Below are 14,020 nucleotides of genomic sequence, written 5' to 3'. Positions count from 1 at the left end.
AGAATTGACAAAAAAAATCAATTGGTACCATTGTTTTTTATCTGAAAACTCCATTTATTGACTACAAGATCTCGTCCCTATTCTGTAGAAGCGCCACAAAATTTGATATATAAAGAACGATATAATAAACTAAAAACTTAATATTTTAAAAATATTTTAATATTTATTGCGATTTTGAGTTTCACTTTGACTATATACGGCCAGGATCACAGTGTAGTGTCTGTTCTGCTGCTACACTTTATCTTTTCTGTTCTCGGTTAGTGGAGGAGAGATCCTTCATGACAGAGACAATTTGTATTTTTGTTCCTATCCAGAGTGCCCCTTTTTAGGGAGCTAGATTTTCCCTACATTAAAAACCGACCTTGTGTCTAACTCTGCCCTTGTGGGGAGGCAAGTAAACAGGAACATTGGGTACTTTTGTGATAAAGGGGCATAACTCTTGTATAAACAATACCGGAAATAATACGATGCAATTTCAGAAGAATGTATTTATTTTGATTTTATTTTTAATATTTAAAAAATATTTTAATAGTAATTTTTTTCAATTTTATTGTTAATATTCTCACACAAATTTTTACTTAATATAAAGAATACAATTTTCAAATCCTTTTCAAGACATTTCTCATATTTACAAGGATTTTTCAAGGTAATAATAGACAAAGCTCGAAATTCAAAGCCTTTTCAAACCTGTGCAAACCCTGATATGTTTTTAATAAAGTAATCTTATTTCTACATTTTTTTTTATAGAAATGACTTCAGACAAGGCATGAAACCACTTGATATAAGGAGATAAGAATAAAAGATGATTCTCGCAAAGATAGATGCTGATCAATTTTAGTTTTTAAAAAAAACGAGGCTATAGGTAAGAGGAAATTGGTCAGTAAGAAGAGAATTCCACAAGTCTGTCATTCTTGGAAAGAAATTACTAGAAAAGGTAGCTGAATTATATCGGGGTATCAAAACAGCAAATTTATGATGACCACTAGATTAATATGTCAACAGAGCTGGAACAAAGGAAGCAGGGAATAAATAGGACAATTCTGAAGACCACATGCCACACTAGTATTTATAGAAAAGACTGAGACTAGCAACATCACAGCTATGTGAGAAAGGGAGGATGCAAAGAAAAAGAGTAAGAGCCAACCAAATTATAGATATGCTTCTGAAACTTTTCAAGAACCCTCAAATAGGACAGAGATTCAACAGCCCAATTATGATAATGATACTCTATACAAGGTCTGATAATAGATTTGTAGAGAAAGTGTTTGAAGCAAGAGAGAGAACTTTATAAAAAGCAGATCTCATTGAAAAATTTTATTATTAAGAAAAGTCCTATTTAAAAAAAAATAATAATTTGGTAAAAATCGGTTTAAAAAAAAAAAAAAAAAAAGGAAAGTGAAAAAAAAACATGAAAATAAGAAAACTCCTACAGTGGGTAAGGGAGAGCTAGCATTTAATAAATCTGCCTTGATAAAGAGTTACTTACTTTCATCAAGAGATTTTGATTTGGAGGTTGTGACTAAAGCTCCAACAAGCAGCTCATAAATTCGGTGAACAGCCAGTTGAACTTCTTGTTGACTTTGAGCTCGAGCTGCTTTTATTCCATCCTATTAAAAAAAAAATAGAGAAACAAAATTTAAGAAATTAGAAATACCAGATCAGTGCAAGAGTTTTTTTTTTTTTTTTTTTTTTTACACAGGCATCACCACATTATCAAGGCCAAGATGCCACTCAAGGATAAGGGTTAAAGAGTGTGCAAGAGTTTGTGCCGCTTTGTAGAAAGGGGCATTTTAAACCATTGTTATTTTATGCATATTGTTATTACTAAAAAGAATCATTCATATTTTTCTGCAATATCCTCACCAATATCCACACAAAAATGACCTTTAGTCAACAGAAAGGGAGTCATTTTCCGTCAGGACATTGCTCATTCTCACACACCAACCTAATTGAATAAAGATCTCTTTGCCCCATATTACATATTTCCCTAACTTAGCTCTCTGAAATTATCACTTATTTCTAGGATTACAAAACCATTCAGATGAGCTTAACATCATGAGAGGAGGTGGGAAATGAGTTGGATTCATATTTAACATGAAAAACCTAAAGAATTTTACAAGCGACACATAAACTCGTCGACAAATGAAATCAACTTATACAGAGCAAATGTTATTGTTATGAATAAAGATTTCCGTAAAACGGGGTTTTTTTATTTTCAAGATGAAATTTTAAATCAGCAAAACTTTTGCATCGACCTGATATTTTCTCTCGTTAATTTATGTATATAAATCTGAATATCAAGAACATTTAATCTTATTTAAATGTTTTCATTAAATAAACATTCAATGTTTCAGACTTCTCCATCCATCCATCTAGCGCGGCTGTAGCCGAGATTGAACTCACTACACAAGTTTGTAGTGTAATTCAAATCTTCTCCGTAGCTGAATACTTGATGCTTCGCCAGGGCTATCAAGGGTATTTTTTATCGTGATGCCATCATAGATGGGGTGCCTACCACGGCTTAAGAGAGTCCAATCTACCCTCGAGAGAAAGATAGACAGCGCCAGTTTCTCAACCTTGTGGTACATACAGCGCCTAGCCTTCCCAAATGATCACCCATCTGGTACTGGCCAGGCTCAACGTTGCTTAACTTTGGTGATCTGGCGAGAACCGGTGGTTTAACATGATTGAGCCATATTTAAAACAATGATAACTACTTACATTTTTGTCAATTTCAACAATTATCTACCTAATTGTAACGCCCCAATTAAATATTTCTAGAATATTACATGAAATACATATTTTATTATTCAACAAAAAAAAATATGATTTCGGCCATTTTGAAATAAAAAAATGTCATCTTCTTTGTTGTCATTTTCACAATGTTGCACTTGTGACTTCTTTAGGAACTAAGTATAGAAAGGAACACAGTATGGATGTTAATAATGCAGAAAGAAAGTGCATAATCAAGGCTATAAGTAACTGGTTTCCTTCAATAATTACAAGAAACCTTCTCTGCCACCAATAGCAATGGCCAGTGACTCCCTATCTGAGAGCACATCTTTCAAACTGCTTGGCCTAACGTTCACAGAAAATAAGACTTGGAGCAATTACATTGAAAACATTGCCAGGGCCGCTGCAAAGAAGGTAGGTTCTCTCTACTGTGCTAGAAAACTACTGACACCTGAAAGTATCCTGTACCTCTATAAGGCCACCATTCGCCCATATATGGAGTATTGCTGTCACATTTGGGCTGGTGCATCTGCTGCTAGTCTCTCACTCCTAGACAAGGTTCAAAAGAGAGTCGCCAATCTGATAGGCCCTGAACTGGCATCTAAGCTTCAGTCTCTGTCCCATCGATGAAACGTTGCATCCCTCTGCCTGTTCTACAAGTATTTTAATGGTGAATGCTCTGGCGAACTGCAGACACTTGTGCCCCCACAATGTAAATACCCCCCGACAAACCCGGCAAGCAGCTAAATCCCACCCCTTCACAGTAGAGATCCCTAGATGCAAGAGAGCCTTTTACTCCAGTAGTTTCTTCCCCAGAACCGCTAGACTCTGGAATTCCATTCCAGGTCCCTGCTTCCCCAACTGTACTGACATGCAGAAGTTCAAGTGTAACATGAACCGACATCTTGCTGCCCAAATCCCTACATAGTGCCCCAGTAGTTGCTGCCCCTGATAGTAGCCCCCTACACCAAAGTGGCAATGTGCCTTGTTTGAGATGAAAATGTAATAAAAAAATTAAAAAAACAAAAAAAAAACAAGCCTAGTATAAAGATAAGCACAATCATCATCATATTCAGTTTAACATATGTTGACATATGTTGGATGGCTTTTAGAAATTAATTAACCTACTTCTGGCAAGGTCTTTATTTATACATCTTCCTTTCATATCTTTCTTATTTCTTTTTGTTTCCCTTGGCCTTGTGAACTCACCCAGATATTCAATTGTTCTATATTTACTAAATCAAGAATTCCCATCTATTCTTTCAATGACCAAACCAGCAAAGTCTCCTGCTCTGCACATATCTCCTGATATTATCAAAATTTAATCTTCTAACATCATAAGATCTAAACCTGTCTTTAACACTTGTATTATACATCCATTTTAGCTATTCTCCCCTCAGCCAAATTTTGCTTCTATCAATGAACGATAATTTGATTACTTATGAGGATGGTTTATAGAAAATATTTGTAGACAGCTTTCTTTTTTTTTTTTAACCAAATTTTGGAAACTGAGTGAAGTGGGTCGTGTTTAGTTGGATGTTTGCTCAGGATTTTTTTTTTCATCTTACTTTTATTTTTATTTAAGCATTTGTATTTTAATTTATTTCTTTTTTTTACAGTTTGTGTTATTAGCATAATAGATACCATTTAAGCTCATCGTATTAGGTTTAGCATCTGTTTTAATGTCAGACAGATACATTGAACGGAACAGTGTTTCATGTTTATTTTATGCGCCAATGTCTGATTTGATACCCTTTTTTTTTTATGTATCTGCCTGCCTGTACGTCTTTGAACAGTTTGAACACTATCACATTTCCGTTTGATGCTATATAGGTGAAGATTCTTACTTCCAAATGTTTTACAATCTATTAAGGTGCACCTCTCCACAAATTTTGGGTGAGCAGTTTCGTGGCTATTTCCCAAAAGGATTCAGACATTAAATGGGTCAAACTTTTAATGGCCAAATTTCACAATCTGTATTTGTCATATTCTTGTATTCTTAAATCTGTTTCTTAATAATTCAATTCTCATTAAATAATCTAAGCTCACATGCAAAATACCATTTTAAACATTATTGTTGCATACCCACATTTAAACATTACATTTGTGAAAAACAAAGAATGGCATTGCGTCAGACTAGGATGATCCGAGTGTTGCCGTCATTTTTTGATGATGCGAGTATACTAGTCATCATCATCTTTTAACCCTAGTCTAGTTGATGGAGTTCACACACTCACGCCAGACATCCCGGTCATGTCTGACTACTTCCAAGTTCCGCCTCTCAACACTGGCAACCCTTGAAATGACATTTGGGTATGTTAGCATTTTACTTCAGGAGTGGGTAGTAAGGTTCCACAGAAGTAGAGAAGGAATGCTACTAGTTTAGGAATAAAAAATGTCCAGTTCTCATCTATTCTTTTAACATCACTTTTTCCTTGTGCAGGAGTCTAACATTTGTTTTTTTAATATTTCACAAGCTCACTCTCCAATTCTCATGGTTCAGCAGTTCAACTGTTTCTAAATTAAACTCTATTCAATCTTGTTCAATCACTTGTTTCCAAGTTTTCTTTGACCTGCAACCTTTCTGCAATTCAAGACCACAATGCTTTTGCAAAAATATATCCGGAAAGAATGGCTGCTTGACATGACCATACCAGTGCAACCGACTTGTCCTTACGATAACCTCTATGCTGGACAAATAGAGTGCTTCCAGCAATCCTTGTAACTAATGTGTTGGGCTTGATTAGATTTCAGATTTCATGGATCTGTCATTGTGTTGCAGTAGGGCAAGAGAGAACCCAGTATTCTTTTGTTAAACTTTTGTTCATCTCAAACCAGGCATATTTCCACTTGGATGTAAGGGCTTATTATTTGGGATCCTGTTTACTGGGGAATGTGTGAGGAGATAAGCGAGATGTCTTTATATTACATTTAAACTTCTGTTTATTAGTAGTCAGGGAAGTAGTGTTATATTTCACTCTAATGATGAAATGATGATGAGGAGGATGGCTGAGTCATTAATATCATTAAAGTCTATTTAATTTCAAACAATTTAATTTAAAAATACTTAAACACTCGTCAGTGGAATAGAGAACACATGCAGCTGATTATAAAAATATTCATTGTTTATTTTTGTACATTTAAGTTTTTAATGACAGATTCATAAATCTGATTGCCGCATGACGGGGTTGGTGGGTGGTGTGTAGAAGACTGTGTTGCTCCCCACTCATGTTCTTGGTTTTTCTCCGTGTCTCTCACTGTATGTCCCTTTTTATGTGGCCTAGATGATGATTTCCAGTTGGCCAACATTCTATCGCATTGTTTCGCAAGAATGTGGTTACTCACTTTGACGTCATCTCTCAGGCTTTCCTAGACTTGTGACAGACTTTTTGTTTGCCATCCTTGACCACACAAAGATTCTGCACATGACCCTGTGTTACGTTTCCTGGCCAAATTTATTGTTTAACTTCCTACTGGGGGGTCTCTTATGCAACAGTAGTAGATCAGGAGAGAATTCCAAAGTCTAGCAGTCCAAGGGAAGAAGCTATTAGAGTAGAAGGTTTTCTGATATCTAGGAATCTACACAGTAAAGGGATGGAATTTTGCTGCTAAACAGGTTTGTCAGGTGCATATATGTCGAGGATTACAATTGCAGTGAGTTCAGAGCACATTTTAATAAAGTACTTGTAAAACAGTGACATACAAAATTACAATTATAGGACAAGGGTTGGAGCTTGGTTGATAGTGTGTGACCTATAAAACTGCACTCATTTTTGGGGCCTTGTCTAATAGAGAGAGAGAAGTGGTAGATGCATTAGCCAAGTTGTGGCAACAATATTCCATGCATAAGTGAATGGTAGCTTTGTAGAGATACAAAATACTCTCTTGTGCGAGTAATTTTCTAGCACAGTAAAGGAAACTTACCTTCTTTGCAGCAGCCTTGGCAATGTTCTCAATGTATTTGTTCTAATTTATGTTACCTATGAATGTTAAGCTGAGAAATTTGAACAATGAACTCTCAGATAGGGTGTTATTATACATGACTATCAGTGGTTAAAAAGGATTTTTGTAGTTAAAGGAAAGAAGCTAAGTCTTAGTAGTATTAAATGTTACCATCCATTTATGGTTCCATTCTACTGTAGATTGCCATATAACCTGATGCTCCATATAATTTACTCCAGATGTAGAGGACAGCACATAATATTAAAGGGACAGCTTGCAATGCCATCGGATGCAACAGTTCACTAAATTATAGCCATGCTTGCCACAATTTACCATATATTGTCCCCAACTGGAAACTGCTCAACTATCACAAACTCAAAGCAGTCCATAAACTGTCGCAAACTGTTGCAAAAATAACACTAAATATATTGAACTTTATGTCTGGACTTTGTTCCAGTCACCTTTCACACTTTGATTATATTTCAGCTTTCTTTTGTGTGCCTTGGTGAACAATTTTCATCTTTCTATACCTTTGTTCTACTGGTCAACTTATTTCTTTTTTTTTTTTCCACTTCTTAACACTTTTTTGGGAGGAGGGGACGTTGATAGTATCATAGAAGCAACTGTTGACTAAATTTTACCTGCGATGCCTTCAATCTTGTGGTTTCATAAAATAAAGAAGAAAAAAAGGGAGGTGGGAATCAAAACTCACCTGATAGTGACTTCCTTCAGGTAAAGCGGATGTCATCTCAAACGGTAATGAACTAAGTCCAAAACATCCACAAAGAAATTGAAGATGCACTGAACTGAGTAAAGTAGTTAAAGTGAATTCTTCAGGCGTGCTGTTGCCACTATCTTGGCTGTCAAGACTTGTCTGTCTTCTTTGGACATCATGTTTATCTTTCTCAGTTGACAGTAATTCGACAATTTGGTGGAGAGCGTCAAGACGAGACTGGAATACAACATTTCTTATTATATATCAAGTTAGGATTTACAGAAAGAAATACAAAAATTATTTATATTAAAAGTAAAATGAAAGTATTTATATTAAAAGTAAAAAAAGGAAATTATTTAGATTAAAAGCAAAAAAAGGAAATTATTTAGATTAAAAGCAAAAAAGGAAATTATTTAGATTAAGTGTAAAAGGCAATTATTTAGATTTAAAGTAAAAGACATTCAAATTAAAACTAAAAAAGAGGAAATTATTTAGATTAAAAGTAAAAGGAAATTATTTTTTAGCAAATAATAAAAAGGAAACAAAAATATTGTTTGGAATATTTGAAATACTGTTCAGAACTTGGAGGTAATCATCTTGCTTCCTCTGATTATAACCTTTGACTTTTTCAGGTGCATCTTGTTAAACGTAGGAATCTGTAGCGAATTTCAAATGGAACGCTTTATTTAATCTACAGTGATAGCTTGTTCTCATTCAGTCAGCCATGACAGAGCAGAAGATTTAATTCATAATTGTTTTCTTAGTATCATCAACATTGAGTGATGAAATTCCAAAAGACTGTCATTACTGATTATTACTTAACACTTATATCCATTGCGCTACATGTTTTTGCAGACAATTCTAGTATGAATTATAGTAGTTGAAACATTGTGAGAATAACATTTAAAATGACGATAATTGTTAGAATGATCCAAATTATGTAGAATTTAAATTTAAAATATCTGCATACACAAAATATGGTCAAGATTGGGCGCTTTTTCGTTATAAGAGTGAAATTCGAAAAACCAAATATTGAATTTCAAGTAAAACAAATGATATCTACTTAACTATTATATATATATATATATATATATATATATATATATATATATATATAAAGCTGAATGTGTGTGTGTGTGTGTATCTGGTCACAAATAGGCTCCTATATGGTTGACTATTTTAAAAAACTGATTACATATAATGATAGATGTACTGAGACACAGGAATGGGTATGTTTGATCCTGCAGAACGGTAGTTCATTAAAATTGTGGGGTCTGCGTACGCGCCTGGTCCACAAAGTATGGAAATAAAAAATTTAAAAATTAAAAAAAAAAAGCATTTACAAGTGTTTTTGATATAGATGTACATAATAATACTTTGATAAGTATGTTTTAACTTAAATAGGGATAGTATAATAAAATTGTGGGGTCTGCGTTCACACCTGGTCTCCATAGAATGGAAACAGGCACAAACTTTAGTAAAGACTTTTCATATCTATCTGCGTAAGTATACTTTGATAATTATGTTTCAGTTTGAAGAAATATGGTATAATAAAATTATGGGGGTTTTCGTTTGCACCTGGAAATACGTCACAAAGTTTAACAAGGTTTTTTAATATAGATCTGCAGAATATTGTGATAAGTGTTTCAGTGTGAACAGGTATAGTATAATAAATTATGGGGTTTATCTATTTTATTTTTACTTTCATCATATTTTGCTTTGGTTTTGATACCCCCAAATTCGAAGCTATCTCTTTACAACCCTTCCTTTTTATAATCTATCATACTTTCATAAATCAGAGTCCATTTTCTATAGGCTGCTTTTGAACCCAGTCAATGACGGGTACTTTTGCTAGTATAGTAATAGTGAACACATCCAAAACTTATGAAAACCGATAAGGCCGAAAATTAATTATTCATGAAAATAGTTTCTGAAGAGACTTAGCGAAAATTGAGTTTGAATCACAAGGGAGATAATTATTTATTGAAAAATTTGAAAATCTTAGGCCAATTTAGCTAAACTCAGTGTTTGCTAATTGTCTTTGAAAACTGTTTTCATTAATAATTAATTTTTTATATTATCGTTTTTCATATTTTTTGGATATGTTCATTACTGTGAGATGACAATTAAGTAGATAGCATTGGCTTTACTCTAAGTTCAATATTTCAAATAGAAAAATCACCTGTAATTGGATTCCTGATGACTAGACCAGACTATCTATGGCTCCTTCCTGTTAAACATTCACAGGAAAAACTCATCTAGCTACAACCACTGTTAATAATTTGCCTTTCTTCCTCTGTATACCTAAAACTAAATTGAGCTTCCATGAGTAGAGTTTATTTCCTAAAATTACCTATGTGTGGAAATGCAGGGCCATTTCATAGCTGACTATAATATACATGTTTTCAAGTCTAATGTAAACAAATTCTTGTTGAGTTGTCTATAATAATCAAATTCTGCCCAATTTCAACCATCATTACCAATCATCATGGCGTTGTCTCGTCATCCACCTCACAAACTCATCCATAATTTTTTTTAAAAGATCTGCAAATTACCTGAGCTCTTTCTTGCTGATGTTCAAGCGAAGTCGCACATAGGATTTGATTTGTGCTGTGTTCCCCGCACACAAAGTGGAATACGTCCAGCATGAGTTCTTTGATGCACATCTTACGGCATGTGTGGTGGTCGTTTTCTTCACTGTAATAACCAGGAGTGATATCGCCCACACGTTCCTGGCGCCATCGAAGTCGACGTAAAATTTCTTTCACTTTTTGAAGAGATTCCATACTTGGATCTACAAAAATTAAAAATATATATTTATTTATATACAATAGAATTAATTAGTCAGGATCTACATAAATTAAAAATATATATTTATTTATATACAATAGAAAATCCACTGTTGATATTGGAATACAAAATTCGAAAGTTAATGGTTGGAAGCAAAACAAGTGCGAAATTTAATTTTATTAAATAAACAAATCTACTTATTAAAATTAAATAAATAAACAAATTTACTTATTTAAATCAAATAGATAAACAAATTTACTTATCAAAATCAAATAAATAAACAAATTTACTTATTAAAATCAAATAAATAAACAAATTTACTTATTAAAATTAAATTCGATATTTCGATTCATAACAGAAAATTTTGTATTCCAATATCAACAATGCTTACTATGAGCAATGGTTTTTCTATTATTTAACAAATACATGCTCGAATGGCGCCTCATACTGTATCAGACATCTTAACCTTATTCTTTACTAACATCTGAAGAAAGATGTGCCAAGCATTACCATTGCTAATAATATAAATAACATGATACAATAATAACAAATGAAAATTGGCAAATCATAATAAATTTGATTTGTCAGCTTAAATGCTATTTAAGTCAAACTTTTAAAATCTTTATTGAAATAAGTTTATTGTAAATAATCTCGACTATTATATAAAAGGAACTTTGTGTGAGTTCGTTCCCTATAGACTCGAAAACGGCTGGGCCGATTTTTATGAAATTTTACACAGAGGTACTTTATGTACCTGCCAGTGTTCTTAGATAGGTTTTGTATAGGAATGCCTCCGATAAGTATCGATAATCGAAATAATCCGATGAAAGAAGAAACAGGTGATTTTGACAAAAGTTGACACCTTACACAGCCTAACATCACAAGTGCATTTGAGAAGTTTTATTACCACACAAGCTGAAACACCTAATATATAAAATCAACAGTAGGTTCTTTGACATGACGAGCGCATTCAAAATTAATGTTTCTGCTTCAAGCACAATTGCACCATGATACTTGACTTTTTCATTTTAAACTTAAATTCAAGCCATTATCACTGCACAAGCAATAAGGCCAGGCATATAAAATCAAGAGTAGGTCCTTGTATACGACAAAGGTGTGTTCAAAATGAATGTTTCTAATTACACCAAATTGAAGCATGATATTTGACTTTTGCATTTTAAACTTTAATTCAAGTCATTATATATAAAAAATAATTTTATAAAATCAACAATAGATTCTCTACAGTGCAATATAGACTACAATGTATTGTGGACTAAATCACTGCAGGGAGACATGTGAAGCTTCTTCCAGGTACACTGTGATAGGTCCCCAATTAGAGCAGGCAATCAATTGATTTGATTGAAAAGAAAAAAAAAAAAAAAAAAAAAGAAATGGCGATTTCACCAATTTTGATGACAATAAAAATATGGGAGTGTGAAATATTTGTTTATCTTTATTCAATCCTGAGCAATGTTGGATCTCCTTGCTAGCATAAGTTTATTGTAAATAACATATTACAATAATAACAAATGAAAATTGGCAAAATTTGATTTTGTCAGCCTAAATGGTATTTAGGTTAAACTTTTAAAATCTAGCCAATATAATGCTATATTTGTTGATACGACATGCAATGAATAAGCTTTAAAAAAAGATCAACTTACTTTCCCCTGATAATGGAGTTGCTGTGCCATTACACTGAGCAGCTGTGTAACGAAGATTTCCATTTCCACCATGTTGCTAAAATAAAAAGCAAAAATTAATACATAACACAAATGAAATATCATCGTTATTAATTGTGAATGAAGAAAATTAATTATGGATGAAGAAAACCAGAAGAGAAATGGGATTCTTACAAGTTATGACTTTGAAATAGAGATAAGTTCTTATCTATGAGGTGTCTTTGATAAGTTTCCAGACTTTTTCTGTACAGGCATTCAAAATTGTCGCAGACACTTGAAAACTCAATATGTTATTGCTATACATCTTATGAGATGACTGACAAATTTTTATGATTTCAAGTTCAAATGAACAGCTACAGCAGAAATTTGAATACACCATACTAAAGCCTGATCGTCACAGCTGGTGAACTTCAAAAATGCATTCTAGACGTGAGGGCTTTAGAAGAACGATATGCAATAAAATTCTGTTTTACACTTGGAAAAAATTCCACAGAAATATATGGAATGCTTCAGACTGTTTTTGGACCATTTTGCATGAATCGAGCATCAGTTTTTGAGTGGCATAAGAGATTCAAGGACGGTAGTGAGTCTGTGAGGGATGATAAAAAGTGTGAGAGAAGTAAGGAAGTCAGAACCTCAGTGTTGATTGGCCAAATAAAGAATTTCATGGATAAGGGTTGCCATGTGTCTATAGAGACGATAAGTACAATTTGATGTCAGTGTGGGCACTGTTCACACAATTATTTGCGGGGAACTGAAGATGTGGAAGGTTTGAACAAATGCACCAGTCCACAACTCCATCCTTGTCACAGACTATTTGACAAAAATGAACATCAAGACAGTTCCTAACCCTCCCTATAATTCAGACCTAGCTCCCTGTGACTTTTGGTTATTCCCTAAACTGAAGAAAAACCTTAGAAACTGTCGTTATGAGAGAAATCGAGGAGATGAAAGAGGCTCTGATAAGGGTCATTGACATGCTCACATAAGAGCACTTCCAGAGTTTTATGTGTGCACTATCAGTACAAGTGCCCACATGAAAAAAAGTATGGAAACTTATTGAAGGTACCTCATATATGTTAATATAGGTATATTTCTTTTGTCTTCATGTGAAATAGACTTCGTGGTTTAGTAGGGGATGCCCTTTTCTCTTCCCTACAACCTCTCTCCCACAGAAGAGACGTTGCAAGCCTGTCTTTGTTTTATCGCTATTTCCATGGCAGGTGCTCGTCTGAGCTCCAATCCCTCGTCCCCTCTCGCCAATCTTTCACGAGAAACACCTGTCTGGCTGAAACTACTGTCAATAATTTTCCCCACTCTTTATCTGTGCCTAAATCCAAACGTAGATTCCATGAGCAAAGCTTCTTTCTAAGAACTGCATGCCAGTGGAACTCTCTGCCGCTTGCGTGTTTCCCACCTGACTACAACTTGGACGTCTTTAAGTTCAACATAAACAAACTCCTGACAAACTGTCCCCTTAAGTAAAATATTCTATCAAAACCCCAAATACTAATGATTACTACAATACTATCTCATTGATTACTGTACACGCAATAACCCTTATCCCTGAGTGGCCTTCGGCCTTGATAAGTGGTGACCCCCATGTAAAAAAAAAAAAGAGATAATAGGTAAAGGATAAAAAGATAGGACAGAAAGAGAGTAGAAAGAGGAGAGGAGAGAATGAGGAGAAAGAGAAATTTTTTTAAAAAATGAAAAAAGATTAGGATTGTTGCACTTTGCTATTTCTTTGCCAATCAATTTGATTTAAAGAGTAAAAATAATGGGTGCTTACTTAGAATTACAATTAATTAAAAAAAAAAAAATTTTTTAAATAAAATAGAAAAAATTAAAGCACAGAAAAATCTATGTGGCGTACGTACTTGCATGGAATAAAGATGTCATATTTCAAAAATTATGTGAATTGATCAAGTACTTTCTTTTTTAATTAAGAAAATAAAATTTTATGATATTTCGTAACCAATTATTTTTGGTAGTCATAACACGGTCCATAAACTCCGATAGTCAAATTTGAGTTTTAACAAAGTCTAAAAAAAGATGGCAAGTTCCTGGCTCTACTGTCTCACTCATCATAAAATTTGATTTTCTTTAAAATAAAAAACAAAAAATAACTACTTGATCAATTTACATGATTTTTAGAATA

The 14,020-nt window shown here is 33.6% G+C and overlaps 1 protein-coding gene across 4 annotated transcripts in view; it reads right to left on the bottom strand.

Annotated features, from left to right (window-relative positions):
* Window positions 1-14,020, bottom strand: part of LOC145248252 (putative E3 ubiquitin-protein ligase HERC1) — a 335,131-nt gene that overhangs the window by 174,377 nt on the left and 146,734 nt on the right. For all 4 annotated transcript variants that reach the window (XM_080110122.1, XM_080110124.1, XM_080110123.1 and 1 more), the window contains exons 26-29: window positions 11,842-11,917; window positions 9,946-10,184; window positions 7,388-7,627; window positions 1,487-1,607 (exon numbers count right to left, since the gene is read on the bottom strand). In XM_080110122.1, the coding sequence (XP_079966248.1) occupies window positions 1,487-1,607; window positions 7,388-7,627; window positions 9,946-10,184; window positions 11,842-11,917 (676 nt within the window). The remainder of the gene's footprint in view (window positions 1-1,486; window positions 1,608-7,387; window positions 7,628-9,945; window positions 10,185-11,841; window positions 11,918-14,020) is intronic.

Source organism: Euprymna scolopes, chromosome 26, assembly GCF_053919585.1.
Source record: "Euprymna scolopes isolate OS-2025 chromosome 26, ASM5391958v1, whole genome shotgun sequence".
Taxonomy (NCBI): Eukaryota; Metazoa; Mollusca; class Cephalopoda; order Sepiida; family Sepiolidae; genus Euprymna; species Euprymna scolopes.
Note: the sequence above shows the minus strand (reverse complement) of the source record. Positions and strands in the feature narration are given on the sequence as shown.